The 15,630-nt window shown below is 38.0% G+C and overlaps 3 protein-coding genes across 5 annotated transcripts; all 3 read right to left on the minus strand.

Annotated features, from left to right (window-relative positions):
* Positions 1-7,103: 7,103 nt before the first annotated feature.
* LOC120104971 lies at positions 7,104-8,065 on the minus strand. Of its 3 annotated transcripts, none has more exons than XR_005507365.1 (3): positions 7,964-8,065; positions 7,449-7,870; positions 7,104-7,304 (listed from the first exon to the last, which is right to left on the minus strand). XR_005507365.1 is itself a non-coding variant. In XM_039116982.1 (3 exons), the coding sequence occupies exons 2-3, from the start codon at positions 7,805-7,807 to the stop codon at positions 7,174-7,176; spliced, it is 471 nt and encodes a 156-aa protein (XP_038972910.1). In that variant the 5' UTR covers positions 7,808-7,870; positions 7,964-8,065; the 3' UTR covers positions 7,104-7,173. The 3 variants fall into 3 exon arrangements, 2 of the variants coding, with proteins under 2 accessions (XP_038972910.1, XP_038972911.1); XM_039116982.1 differs by having other exon boundaries at positions 7,468-7,870; XM_039116983.1 differs by having other exon boundaries at positions 7,468-8,065.
* Positions 8,066-8,130: 65 nt separating this feature from the next.
* Positions 8,131-10,215, minus strand: LOC120104970. The gene is made up of 3 exons (XM_039116980.1): positions 10,051-10,215; positions 8,480-8,707; positions 8,131-8,389 (listed from the first exon to the last, which is right to left on the minus strand). The coding sequence occupies exons 1-3, from the start codon at positions 10,198-10,200 to the stop codon at positions 8,246-8,248; spliced, it is 522 nt and encodes a 173-aa protein (XP_038972908.1). The 5' UTR covers positions 10,201-10,215; the 3' UTR covers positions 8,131-8,245.
* Positions 10,216-10,598: 383 nt separating this feature from the next.
* Positions 10,599-12,065, minus strand: LOC120104966. The gene is made up of 4 exons (XM_039116975.1): positions 11,684-12,065; positions 11,188-11,554; positions 10,790-11,091; positions 10,599-10,690 (listed from the first exon to the last, which is right to left on the minus strand). The coding sequence occupies exons 1-4, from the start codon at positions 12,063-12,065 to the stop codon at positions 10,599-10,601; spliced, it is 1,143 nt and encodes a 380-aa protein (XP_038972903.1).
* Between the last annotated feature and the right edge of the window lie 3,565 nt (positions 12,066-15,630).

The raw sequence follows: 15,630 nt of genomic DNA on the forward strand, positions 1-15,630 counted from the left end.
CTAATTTCATGAAACACCAAATAAATTAAGCATATAAATGAGAAAGATTAATAGATGACTACTTAAAAGAACTAGCACTCCAAGATTGTCATTCCAAACTCATACTCCAATCATAGTCAACTCTAACCCTAGGTTTCCTTGTTTACTAGATAAATTCAACATCCTTTGATATATGATGATGCTTGATCGAACTCTTGGAGTTATGACTAAAGCCTTCTCCTATGGCTATGGAGTGAACACAATAGGTTTTGATAATAAAATTAATAGCACATCTAAAACACTCAAAAAAGTCTTTAAATTTACTCCATAATCTAATCCACTTAAAAAAATGATGATCCCCAAAGAAAAAAGAACTTTCAATCCACTCCACTTGAATATCAAAAACGAATAATAGAAAATAAGAAAATTATGAAAGTAGGATTCTAAATCCCCATCTCTTTCCTTAATTTAAATAGTCTATTACAAATTTTCCATTTATTCTAGAAAGGCATCTATTTTAGAATATGGATATAATATTTTTTCTAGTTAAAAGAGGAATAAGGTAGAAAGTAATAGTTAGATCCTTTTTAATGTCTTCCAATCAATATGTACAAAATTATAGTATAACCTTTTTGTATATTTGCACTAGCGAGATCTGTTCTTGAGAATCTATGTCAGATTTCTTTCCTAGTTGGGATTGAATTTTTAAATAAAATATTATAAAATTTTAAATTCAGATAAAAGCTAGATCTTGACTCTTACATTAACTTACCCTTCTATCATATTAGCAAATTCCTCCCAAATCAAAATTTACGGCCATTAAAATTTTCAATTCATAATTAGGTCTTGGATGCGGTAGATCTTGCTTCCAAAATGCAATTCAAACCTGTCCAAAATGGCCAACTTGGTCCACAACAGGCCCAGTGGCCCTTACGGTTCAAGAGAATCAGTACATATAACTTCTAAGGCCTTGCATAGAATGACTTATGGGTGGATTAGTATTTGACTTATTGAAATACTGTCAATGGAATTGCAACCTAATTTTGTTGTGTCAAATCCCTACATTGGCCTTCCAAGTGTATTTAACTTGTCCAATTAAGAGTGAATGATTATTCAACCTCAAATCAAATTAATTGTTGTTGATATCATTCGCCACAAATTTGAAATCATCTATGGGCTGTGCAATATGGCATAGTATATGATAACAACTTGCTTGGGATGCATTAATCTAACATAGGCCCATATTTTGGCTAATTTTCAATTTCCAAGTCTTTGTTAAACTGAGATTCATCTTGGGAAGATCTTCTGAAACAAAAAAGGAATTATTTACTTACATTAGGGTATAACCATGCCTTTCTAGTACTAGTTGTAGCTTAAGCATGATTTATAAATTAATGAGGCTAGTTTAAACTCAAGTCTTATCAAAAGTTAGATAACTAAGTTCAAGATCCACTTAGTTACAACTAAGTTATATTACATATACTCGAGAAAGAGGCAAGATTTTAATGTCATAAGGGAGGCTGCAACAACAAATTGTTTTATAATGCATATTAGGTTAACCTCCTCCACTTAATTGCTTCTCCCAACCCCATATGGCTTGGACCAAATATGTAAACAAATAAAATAATAGAGATAAAAAATGAGCCAAGATGACAATTATATTAATTACATCAATAATTGACTTGGAAGGGATATTCAAACTCATGATCTATAGCAAACTTGGCTCTGAAAACATATAGCTGATCACTTAAATTCAAAATCTTAACTTTTTAAAGAACGGGTTATTGCTGCATATCAAACTTTTGGCTAATAACTAAATATAAATTTTATAAGATACAACGTTTAAATATTAATAAAATATAAGTTTATGCCTTATTACTAGATTATAGATGCTCGTTGTATTTACATATACTACCATTTGGCACATCTGATGTACATATTTCCAGGTGAAGGGAGCAAAATAATCTATGGAGGTGGAGATTCACAGGCCCCCAAATTTTGGAGTTTTCTTCGTACAAAGATGCATTTAAATTGGATTTCTTCAAGCTGGACACAATTAGTTGTGCATAGCTTTTATTCAAACTCTTCTCTATTTCATGAAAGATAAATGAAAAACATGATTCGTAAGGGTATAAATGTCATTTTACTTTTTTTTGCCCTTGCCAAGGACCCTGAGACATTAGGTCTAGAATGGGGGATAGTTTTCAAATCCACTGTAACTTTCATTGTTGAAAGTTATTTACCAGCTATATGGCTTCACCTTGCATCAATTCATAGGAAGGTTGGTTTTAGATGGAAAGAAATTTTGGCATTCTTTCATGAGCTATCAAATCTACCATGTCCCTGAACTGTAAAAATTATTCCATTGGCCCAATCTCCCAACAGTAACCAAAGGCAAAATCTTGATTTATTGGAGTGCATACATGTAGAAAGTCCTAAAAAATACTAACCCCAAGGTCATTCCAAGATAGACTCTCACCAAACAATACTCTCTCTTCTGGATACAAGACAAATAATTTTGTCCTGCTCCCACTGTGCATTGCCATCTTAAAAATGGAGTTTCGAAGGCTAAGACCTGACCATCCAAGTGTACCCATACTTACAGAAACCAACACAAACGGTTACTTTAACTTTAATCACTACCCATCGTTTTCCTGCAAAAAATATTTGCTTTATTTCTTCTCCTGCCTCAAAACTTCTGGCCACCACAGCCACCAACCGTTACTTCTTTCAGTTCCGTTGCAGAATTAACACAACAAACAACTCAGGACGTGGTTTCAGCACACGAGATGGAGAAGAGTAATTAAGAAACAGAATAGGATGAGGACAAAGTAATTAGAAGTCCCCAACAAGTTTTGTCTGCTCCATTGAGAAGAAGGGCACTTGGAAGAACAGGATGGAGCCATTTGAACTTTTTGTCAGTGAAACCAAGACCGAAACCAAACTCTAATGAGACATGCTGAACTAACTTAGAAATGTCGAACAAAAAACGTTACACATCTAATGTGCGTACCATACTATCTGGCTTCTTGCTGACGGCCTATACCATCTCAAATACTAGCTGTCAGTTGAAAGCTCTAAGAATAACACTATAGCCTTGTAATTCTTTTACCTGAGATTTTTATATTTGTTTTGATTGGAGCTCAACTTGGACCTCTCATAGGAGATATAGAAAATAATAAAAATTTTGAAAACAGGTTCGAGCCTTCTTTGCTTACATTAATTGATGATAAAATTGATATGTAAAACCTCTATTTATACAGGTGAGGTTCATGTATCCAAATTTAAGTCGAATTCTTTCTCTAGTTAAAAGTAGAGAAAGCTTTTTCTAAAATAATAAAAAATTTATGTATAAAAAAAGTACTTAAGAAGTAGATCTTGACTCCTATATTATCTGTCTTCCGCTATATTATCTAATACCTCTTGAATTGGGAGATAAGTTGGTCAAAGAAATATCCAAAAACAACAGTTTTACTTTGATCGGCATATTTTGAATCCTAAAACTTGTCAAATATATAGATCTATGAGATGCAGCGAACCCTTTAAGGGTGGTATCACCCTATTAGCATTCGTAAAGTCTTTGTTTTGCCATCTGGAATGCCGATAATGAATATCATATAGAAAAGCTATGAGTTATAATTAAGTTTTGGCTCTACCGGATCTTGCTCCTAGATTATATTTGAACCTATTTGAGATGGCCAAATTGATCCATAATTTGGCTCCAGCGGATCTTGCTCCTAGATCATATTTGGACCTATCTGAGATGGCCAAATTGATCCATAATTGATCTAATGATACTCCTAAACCAGTAATACCATGACATGATAAATTCAGGGCCTGCAAAAAAAAAAATGTTTTTATGAATTTTCTAAAAAACAGTTCTGCTCTTTGTTGAGTGAGCACTGATTGGTGGGCCTGATGTAACCTTCCACAACAAACTTCAAGCTTAACATATGAATTCGGATCCATTCGCTGAGTATGTATTTATGGCTGGAATAAATGAAAGAAAACTTGTCCGCCTAGCATGGAGGTGGGATAAGCAATTAAGAAATGAGCCATAGTTGTCCTTCGGTGGGATAAGGTAGGATATTTTTTTCTTTTTGTTCAATAAATCAATGAACGCCATGAGAACATCATACCATCCTACAGTTGACATAACAATGACCATTGCAGATTAAAAGCTAAAAATGCCCTTGTCTTTGTGATTACTTTTTACTAATAAATGTGGGATAAAATCCAGAGATAACCCCTGCTCGATGGTACCTAGAATAATGCCGATCCCCGGTTATTCTCGTTTTTGACCATTGTTGGGGATCAGCAATTCCATATCATTTTTTTGGTTTTTTTTATTTACCCTAAGAATAATTAAGATTGTATAGATGCCTTATCCCGCCTCCTATCCTTCGAGTTTCCAAACGGAAGGTGATGCAATAGAAAAATAAACCAGATCATTGTGATTCCAGCTCGATGGGGCAATGAGAATGATATAGTGATGGTGGACCACTGCAAGAAAAATAGGGATAGAGGAAGAAGAAGGGAAGAAGGATGAAGAAGAGGCTATAGAGACGTAGGAAGAAGAGGTTATAGTATGCAGGAAGAAGAGAAGAGGAGGAGGAAGAAAAAAAAGCAGCAAAAAGGAGGCTAGGAATTTTTTTATTCAATCATTCAATTTCCTAATTCATGAGAGGGGTGACCTTTATATATGCCTTGCATCAAGCCGAACAATCGACGACATACCAAAATTGGACCCTCAATCCATTGACTAAGTCAATCGATTGATTACATACCAAAATTGATCCAATCACTCGACCCAATTACACGACTTAACAGCTAACCCAATTGACTTTACTAAAATAAAAGCAACTAACCAAATTGACTCGACCAATAACAAAAGCAACTAGCCAAATTGACTCGGCCAATAACAAAAGCAACTAACCAAATTGACTCAGCCAATAACAAAAGCAACTAACCAAATTGACTCGACCAATAATAAAAGCAACTAATTGACTCAATCATCTGAATGAGGGGCTCTGATGTCCCCATTAACTCCTCCCAGGTGGAAAAAACTCGATCCCATCGAGTGCAGATCTGGCCAAAAAAATTTTTGCAGGCACGATGAAGATGGTACAGTTGGGACCAAAGTTGGTGAAGAAGGTGAAGGCATACATGACAATGAAGCCGATGTGGTTGTTGTACGGTGTGAAAGGGATTGGGAAGGGAAACTGGTTATAGTGTGAACAGGATTGGGGAAGGGAAACTGGTTGTGGTGTGAACGGGATTAGGGAGGGGGCTGTGGGCTTGGGCTTGGGAGCACGGGCTTAGTCTAACAAATAGGGATGGGCGCTTGGGGTGCTCCTAATGGGTTGAAGACCATATCAACATGTATACCCTCTTGCAAATAGGGCATATCTTGTCTAGGCAAAATTTTTGAAATGATATCTTTATTCCCATGTCTTCCGGCTACTTTATCATCTACTTTGATTTCACGTTGTTGTACGGTGTGAAAAGGATTGGCAAAAGAGTTTTCCCCTTTTTTGTGCGAAATCGAGAGAGAGAAAACAGGGGGTGAAAACTGAGAGAGAGAGAGAGAGAGAGGAAAGAAACGAGATCGTGAATTTGCCAGCAGGGGCAAAGCCGGCCTGCTCAATACCAAGCTGATGGTGGACCACTGCATGAAGAATATGGATAGAGAAAGAAGAAGGGAAGGAGCAGGAGAAGGGTTATAGAGATGCAGGAAGAAGAGAAGAGGAGAAGAAAGAAGAAGAAACATCAGAAAGGAGGCTAGAATTTTTTTATTCAATCATTCAATTTTCTAATTAATGAGAGGGTTGACCTTTATATAGACCTTACATCAGGCCAAACAATTGACGACATACCAAAATTAGACCCTCAATCCGTTGACTTAGTCAACTGATTGATTACATACCAAAATTGATCCAATCACTCAACCTAATTACACGACTTAATATCTAACCCATTGACTTGACTAAAACAAAAGCAACTAACCAAACTGACTCGACCAATAACAAAAGTAACTAACCAAATTGGCTCAACCAATAATAAAAACAACTAATTGACTCCATCATCTGAATAAGAGGCTCTGATGTCCCCATCAACTCCTTCCAGGTGGAAAAAACTCGACCTTGTCGAGTGCAGATCTGACCAAAAAAATTTCTGCAGGCACGATGAAGGTAGTACGGTTGGGACCAAAGTTGGTGAAGAAGGTGAAGACATTATAACAATGAAGCCGATGTGGTTGTTGTATGGTGTGAAAGGGATTAGGAAGGGAAAACTGGTTATACACTACAAGAAAATACATATTCAGTGACTAAAATTCTCGTCGCCGAATAACCATATTTGGTCGCCGAAACCTTTTCGCGACTAGCATACCCTTCGTCGCCGAACCCTAGTCACTGAAAGATTTTGGCGACCAATATTGTGTGGTCACCTAAGGTACACCAACAACGACCAACGTTTGGTTGTCGAAGAAACTTATCAGCAACCAAAACTGTTGTCGCTAATTTCAACGCCAACCAAATAGTTGGTCGTGGAAGGTTTGTCTTCCACTACCAAAAACATGGTCACTGAATGTCTATCTTCCCCCACTAATAGTTTGGTCGCATAATGTATTGGAATGCATTGGCAACAAACAATTTTTGGTGGCAGAAAGTATTAACTTGTATTTAATTTACAATTCAAATTATAAGCTTAATATTTATTTTTGGGCTCGTTCCAAATCCTGTACAACCAACACAGCCTATCCAATATCCAGATGTTATTAGAAATAATAATCATGACACGCCACAGGGGATCAACCAGCTTAGAGATTCAGTCTTTCAAAATTTTGGAGTTGGTTTCAATCCAAGTTTTCCTCGACTCGGAGGTCTGATAAAGATGCAAAATTCCCATCAGTATAGACCGCAATTCTATGAGGTAAATGTCTTTCTTCGGCAGCTGCTTGGAATTGCACAATACATTTGCTCATCTAAATAGAAGTATGCACAATGTTGGAGAATCCATAATCATTCATTATAAATATCATCATCTATAAGTCTAAAGTCAAGCATACCTATTAACCATTCATCAAAATGTTTCATCCATACCATATGTTAAGGTGATAATCATCACCAAACACATCAAAATGTAAATTAAAAATTTTAAAATATCTGATCTTGCTATTCATCCAAACAACCATCATGTAGACAAAAATATGAATAAACCAAAAACTGGATTCTGCTTGTAGACAACTCCACCATGATCATCTGAACAAAAGCTATCCATGTACCAGAAACTAGATTTCACATGCTCATAACTCCACCATGTATCTTATAAAGCAAAAAAGAATATACAATCAATAACCACATGTGAAAAATAATAAACTAAAATTCAAGTATAAGTTCACAATGACATTTTGCTTAATTTGGTCCAAATCTCTAAATAACCTACGTAATATAAATGAGAATACACACCAACGAGTATTTGTACTACCAGTTGAATACATGGCCCCATCATGATGGATAGATGACTTGTGCGTTTGAGTCTTTCCCTTTAAGAACTCTGTCACCAAACTTGTAAGATGTGCAATTTGCTTCTGTTCTTCCTCTCGCTCTTTCTTTTCCTCCTCACGCTCTCTCCTCTCCTTCTCCAATTGCCTCTGCAGCTCCTCACGCTCCATCTTCATCTCCTCCATCTCAGTTTTAAGTTTCTGCAACTCCCCAACATAGTCTTGTGACACACGACTAGGTGTGGAAGAAGATGAAGAGGGCTTCGGCCCATCCCCAAATCCAAGAATGTATCTGTTCCTTTTTCCAAGTGCCTGCCTAGACATCTCCTCTGACGTTAATTGCACACCGGATTAGGAAGATTCTTCTCGCAAGCTCAACATCTTTGACTGTCAATGCAAAGGTAACAACAGAATTAAATGTATATAACCTTGCAAAAGCAGAAACTGATTTAAATGATTATTGAGATTTTAGATACCTACATGTTTCACGGTGCAAATAGGATCAATCCACTCTTTGTTCTTCTTGGTACGAGTTTTCTTATAAAATTCTGAAAATTTAAGATTTTCAGAACCATTAAACTTCGGCTGCAAAGTGCAATTTAGATTAGCATATAGCCACTACATAATAAGAAAACTCGAATAATTGTCAGATCTACTTGCATAAAAGGATTCCAAAAATATACTTGAAGCAAACTAGAATAAAAAATCTACTTGCAGCAAATTGTCTATTTTACAATAGCCAAAACTATCCCATAGACTGTTTCACAGGCAATTCACTAAAAATATAGTCAGTACATACTCAAAAACATATACCTGTATAGTCATTGTTGCAACAAATGACCGAGATCCTGAACAATGATTGTACTCAAGCTTTTTCCTATTCTTTTTGCCAGCTTTTGATCTCACCTTCAAAAAAATACAAATTAAAAATCTAAAGAAAACATTATGATCAAATATTTTACTTATAAACTCTAGAGCACTAAATATGTAAGTTACCTTGTGTTCTTTGCTTTTCCACACATCGTCAATTAAGTGGCGCCAATCCTCTTGAGTCACATGTTCGTATGGATGACTATAAGGGTCCACATGTAAAACGTTCTTAAGATACTTGTAATGCAATTTCATATTGTGCCTCCAATTTCTGTGAATATTGTAGCATTTTCTGTGGACAGCTTGCTGAGCTACTAGATTGCCATGATAATCATCCGAGATTTTGAACTTGTCCTAAAAACATAAGTAAAATCATTATGTAGTATGATCAATGCAACTATTACAAGTACCTAAAAAAATATTGTGCAATAAATAATTATAAGGACAGATTGTATGATAGCAGATTAAGTAGCCTCGTCTACATGCCGCCACATCGGTATGCCCTTAATTGGACACATTCTCCTAATGTACACCCCCAACAGATTGGCTACCTTTGGGGCATTAATACCACATAAAACATTCCACTCATCAAGTACTGGAACAGAAAGCTTTTCTCCGCCATTCTGGGCAATGAGCTTATCAATTCTTTTCCCAACTGTCTTACCCCGCACGCACTTTGATGATGAACCTGCTAAAATACTTAAATACTTTAGGCCATAAGACAAACATGCTAATGATAGACAAAGAGAACGCAAAAAAAAAAACACAAAACCACTGAAATGTCATCATTTTACCAAGAGTATCTTAGCAATAACAAGATTCAGAAAGATGAGTTTTCTCACCCACACTGTTAGCAATAATAGGTGGACTTGAAAGCTCGTGGGTTTGCTGGGTAGAAAAGGTGGGGAGCAAAGTAGGTTGGGCAGCCATCACGGGCACAAGTTCAGCATCTCCAGAAGAATTCAATCCTTCATTATCAGATGGTAGATACTCTTCATCATCATCGTCATTGCTAATCTTGTTCGATCCTTTATTACCATTCTGATTTGAACCAAATAATGCCTTGGACATACCCGATATGCCAAGAGCCTCTAATCTCATTGAGTTAATTTCAATCCTTTTTTGCCTTTGCCTTTTGTATCCCGTCAACTTCTGGGACAAGCACCCAGGCTTCACAAATTTTTTACCTACTTTGTGCATCTTTCATAATAAAAACCAGATAGATACATTACATTCAGCCATAAAGAAATATGGAGTAAAAAGTACATCACACTCTCCATAAAAAACAGAAGCATGTAAGATAAAAATGGATGATTTTCATTAACATATAAAACAGAAGCATGTAAGATAAAAATGTTCAACTTTGCTATAGATAGATCATTAGAGAAATATATCATGGCTCTAAATCTACGAGTGTATCACTGTTACTATCAATGTCTTCTTCTTCATCACTAGGCTCCTCCATTACTTCATCGACACTCCCCCCAGCTTGATCTCGCCCACGGCACTGCAAAATGACCTCCTCTTGAATAATTTCAGCATCAAATCATATCTACGCAAATCCATTGTGGTTGGCTCTTCAATGGAAATTGGTTCAACGTCATTGGTTTCATCTTGTTGGAACGCATGATTGAGAACAATGGTTTCTTCAACATCATTGGGTTCTAAATCACTCATTTGTGGCACATCCCATATACCTCGATGCTTGAATCTTTGGACAACTTTCCAATTGCCACGTCTCTCTGCAGTGTCATTAATATAGAATACTTGCTGCACTTGACTCGGTAGTACAAAAGAATCATCTTTGTACTACCGACTTCTTGTATCAATGCTAGTGCAATGCGCATCAATGCAGAAAGTTTTTTTACTTCCAATACTGTTGAACCATTCGCATTGGAACAAAATGACTCGTTGTCCGAACATATATGTTAATTCCCAAACTTTGCACAAGTAACCGTAGAAGTCAATCGGTTGCCCTTCGTGGTCCCCTTCAATAACTAACCCACTATTCTGGCTTTTACGGTGGTTGTCACGTTCGATGGTATGGAATTGGACACCGTTACAAAAGCACCCTGAATATATGTTGACTATCGGACGAGGACCATTGGCCAATGACCATAATTCATCAGTAGCTTTCGGTGATCGCTGGTTTCGAAGTTGAGTCATCTATAACAAAAAAGTGACATAATATGTTACTTCACTTTCAAATGCAAGGATAACGGTCCTACATGTTAATTAATTTTGCTTACGCGATCTTTGAACCACTTGGGAAATTCTTTACGTTGTCTATTTGTGATGTCAACTTTACTCTCACCTTGTATGTAGTTCTTGTGTTCCCTATTCGACATTCCGTAATGTATAAGTAACATATAAGTCTAAAACAACTAAATATACAATAGCTGAACCTTAATAAGCAAGTTAAAAAAACATACTCACGATATTGATCCACTTTTGAACTATTGTATAAGACAAACCATTCAGCCATCTCGAGTTCATTGACCGGCACATCAGGTCCCCTTCGGATTAACCTAAATGGTCGGGCACTTTGAGTGAAGACTGCTAACCCCGTGCCACGATCACCACCGTCATCATTCCTTTCTTCTCTGTTAAACACTGTTTCGATTCCATCGAGGTACATTGAGCAAAATATTGTACTCTCTTTAGAAATATAAGCCTCAGCGATAGAACCTTCTGGGTGAGCTCGGTTGGCAACAAATCCTTTTAGAACTCCGAGTAACCTACGATAAATAATAGCTCAATGCTAATAGAAAAATTCTTACATGTACAATAATATACATGATTAATATTCCTACTATACGGTTGCAAACAATTACCTTTCAATTGGATACATCCATCGATATTGCACTGGCCCTCCAAGAATAGCCTCACGAGGCAAGTGAATAGCTAGATGAACCATGACATCAAAGAAGGCAGGAGAGAAAATCTTCTCAAGCTTGCAAAGAATAAGAACAATTTGGTCCTCTAATTTTTTCAAATCAGCTTTTTTTAATGCCTTGGAGTACAATTGCTCAAAGAAATTGCCTAACTGAAATAATGCAGTATTAAGTTCTTTGTTGAGGTACCCACGCATTCCAACTGGAAGAAGACGTTGCAAAAGAATATGATAGTCATGACTTTTCAGACCCGATAATTTACCACCTTGAGTACTTACACAGCTAGAGATGTTTGCCGCATAGCCATCTGGAAACTTAATCGATTTTTAAAAATCACAAAACCCTTGTCTCTCTTGCGGGGACAATGTGTACAATGCTGGAGGCTTCTCATAAGATCCGTTCACCCGCTTTTTTAGGTGTAACTCCTTCCGTATACCTATATCTGCCAAATCCATGCGTGCTTTTTCTGTATCCTTGCATTTCCCATCTACGCCCAGTAATGTCCCAACAATATTTTCTGCAATGTTCTTTTCTATGTGCATGACATCCAAGTTGTGACGCAACTTGAGTGTTTTCCAATAAGGGAGATCAAACAAAATGCTTTTCTTGGCCCAAATCGTGTCATCATCTTTGCCCCTTTTTCTTTTCTTATTAATGCTTGGATGCTTGCCCAACGGCTTGTATGTCCCTGAATTAATTTGCTCCAAGATCTCTTCTCCCGTGAACTCTCGTGGCCTTGACCTGTCCTCACTTTTACCATTAAAGAGCTTGCTCTTTCGCCATATGTGGTTCTCAGGCAAGAAACGCCGCACACCCATATAGCCAATCTTATCAAACGTTCTGATGAAGCATCTTCGTTACAAATGGGACAAGCCAAATAACCTTTTGTTGGCCATCCAGACATGTTACCATATGCAGAAAAGTCATTAATGGTCCACATGAGAGCAGCATGCATTCTAAATGTACTTCCACTAGAGGCATCATAAGTTTGCACGCCATCCTTCCGAAGCTCTTTCAACTCATCAATTAATGGCCTCAAGTAAACATCTATTTCTTTATCGGGAGCCGTTTTTGGGGGAATAAGCAATAACAGCATACAAAATTGCTCTTTCATATACTTCCAAGGTGGAAGATTATAAGGCATCACGATAACAGGCCACATACTGTACGATGTGCTTATATTTCCAAAAGGATTGAAACCATCGGTGGCTAGCCCTAACCTCACATTCCACGGATCCTTGGAAAACTCAGGATGTTGCCGATCAAAGTTCCTCCATTCCTCCCCATCAGCCGGATGTCTTGATGTTTCGTCATCCACTCACTTCTCCTTGTGCCATCTCATATCTACAGCTATTTTCGGGGACAAAAATAAGCGCTTCAATCTTAGTGTCAGAGGAAAGTACCGCAAAATTTTATGAGGGATCTTCTTACCGTTACCATCATTCAATTTATATCTAGGCTCATCACATATAGGGCATTTCTCCAGGTTCACATTCTCCTTCCAAAAAAGAGCACAATCATATTTGCATGCATGAATTACCACATATCCCAAACCCAAATCTCGTAAAAATTTCTTGACTTCATAAAGGGTCCATGGAACAGACTTATCACACTCCGGTAGAATTTCCTTGTATACCTTCATGTTCATGTCAAAAGAGGATTTGTTCCACTGGTTGTACACCTTAATATGAAGCATCTTAATAACGAATGATAATACTGTAAAAGTTTTGCAACCAGCATAAACGGATCGTTGAGAATCATCGAACAACTTATCAAAATTCTGTGCATCCTCCCTTCCCAAGTTATTAGGCAATTCGTCAATATCGTCATTCATGAAAGTGCCCATGTAAACATCTTCCAGCATATTAGACAATTCTTCCCTATCATCGGTGCCATCCCCAGCCATTCTATCCTCAACACCTCCACCATTGTCACAGTTAGCATCATTTGAAACACAAGATTGATGCACGTGAACAGATTCTCCATGTTGCACCCAAGTCTTGTAAGAAGGCGAGATTCCTTTCAACATCAAATTAATCTTGACAACTTGAATGCTTTGTTTTTTGTCATTCATGCACTCGACACAAAGACACCAAATATCATTTGCTGAGCCTAAATTTGCCACCGCAAATTCAATAAAAGACTTCACCCCATCTCTATAGTCTTTACTCTTTATTCTATTTTTTATTGTCATCCAACTCTTGTCTATTATGACTGACCTATAAAGTACTTCATTAAGTTAAATTGATTAGTTTATAGATTTATTTTTGTATCCTGCAAAAAAAAGTTGCAGCAGAAAACCAGGGGCGGCCCAATACATTTGGAGGCCTAAGACAAATTCAGTGAATGAGGCATTTTCTTTTTTTTATTATTATAATAATAATAAATTTTAATAAGTAAAAAATAGTTAAAAAAATGATATGAAAATAGATAGCTGTCAAGTATACTATTTCAACAAAGATGCATGAATCTAACAAAGATAGACAAGAAGCCTCTTCAGTTTAATATAATCTTTAAATAGAAGCATGAAAAAATATTTAGTTTAAAAGAAATTCCATCCCACCATCTCCCATCTTCCCTTCGATATCCAAGCTACATCACAGCACGACAACCATTCAACCCAAATAGAAAGGGGAAGAAAAAATTAAAAAAATCTCCACCCTCTAAGAAGTCCATCTCCAATCCCCCTATCTTTCTTCTCGATGGCCCAGCTGGATCAGGAGTAACATGAGGGAAGGAAAACCAAAACCAAAACCAAAAAAATGAAGTCCATCTCCAATCCCCCTATCTTTCTCCCCTCTGTTTCTCTCCACCCAAAACAAAACCACCGCCCCCAAATCCCTCCTTGCTCTCTCTCCCTGCCGGCCCAAGAAAAAGACCTCGCCGCAAATCTCCTTCGCGGTGGCTGCGGCGGCGGCGAAGGAGGAGAAGCCCTCCGCGGTGGCTGCGGCGGCGGCGAAGGAGGAGAAGCCCTCCGCGGTGGCTGCGGCGGCGGCGAAGGAGGAGAAGTCCTCGTGGGTTTCTTCTTCTCTCGCCTTTCCTCCAAATTTCCCGACAACCCCCAAGGACCCTCGGCCACCGCTCCCTCTCCCTCTCCCTCCTGGCCTCTGCTAAATAAATGGGTTTCTTCTTCTCCCAGCTCGCCTCCAAATTTTCTGACGACCCCCAGCCACCTCTCCCTCTCCCTCTCCCTCCCAGCCTCTGTTTCTCTCCTGGGTTTCTTCTTCTCCCGGCTGGCCTCCAAATTTCCCGATGACCCAAGGCCACCTCTCCCTCTCCCTCTCCCTCTCCCTCCCGGCCTCTGCTAAATAAATGGGTTTCTTCTTCTCCCGGCTCGCCTCCAAATTTTCCGACAACCCCCGGCCACCTCTCCCTCTCCCTCTCTCTCTCCCTCCCAGCCTCTGCTAAATTAAAATCCAGAGAACGTACCTTGGGACGCCAACGCCGAAGGGATGAGCGAACGAGCGAACGGGCGATGGCGACGTGCGGGTGAAATAGACGCGCGGGTGAAGGCAAGGAGCTATAGAGGAATAGAGAATTAGGTTTTTTTTTTTTTTTTGGTTTCCCTGCATGCATACTTTTCGCGACTAAATTCTTTTAGTCGCTAGAGGTGAACCTTTAGGGACCAAAATTTAGTCGCCAAAAATTTTACCTCCAGCCCGCGCGAAATACTGGACTCGCGCCAACTTGGTTTTGATTTTCCACGATCAAATATGCATTTAGTTAGTGTAGGACAATCATTTAGTAACTAAAAAGGATGCGTGCAAATTTATTTCTAAGCGAATTTTCGATCCTGCCCGTAAGATGTCCAAGAATTCTATATATTTTTAAGCAGATTTTCATTCCCGCCACGTCCTCATGCCGCGTATCCTGTCGATCCGTATATTTATTTGACAAAGAGTCAAGCATCGAGCTCGAACTTTTAAAATTATATTATAATAATAAAAATAAAAAAGAATTTAAGTATGAAGAAAAGTTGTGGGATTGAGATTTAGCCGAAGAGACGAGGATATGCATGCCTAAGTGAATTAAGGTGTCAAACGGCACCGTTTGAAAATAAGCAGTTTTTTTTTTGAACTTAGAAATTAGCATCTTATAGGGGCCTGCACAACATCGTTCGGTTTTACGGGAACCTTCCACTACCAAAAGTTTGGTCACTAAAAAACTCAAACTTTCTGCCCAATTTTTTCATCGAAAAAAGGTGCCATTCGTAAAAGTTTTTCTGGACTAAATTTTTTTTAGTCGCTGGAGGTGAACCTTTAAGGACCAAAATTTAGTCGCCAAAAGTTTTACCTTCAGCCCGCGCGAAATATTGGACTCGTGCCAACTTGGTATTGCTTTTCCATGACCAAATATGCATTTAGTCGGTGTAGGATAATTATT

Source organism: Phoenix dactylifera, unplaced genomic scaffold, assembly GCF_009389715.1.
Source record: "Phoenix dactylifera cultivar Barhee BC4 unplaced genomic scaffold, palm_55x_up_171113_PBpolish2nd_filt_p 000153F, whole genome shotgun sequence".
Lineage (NCBI taxonomy): Eukaryota > Viridiplantae > Streptophyta > Magnoliopsida > Arecales > Arecaceae > Phoenix > Phoenix dactylifera.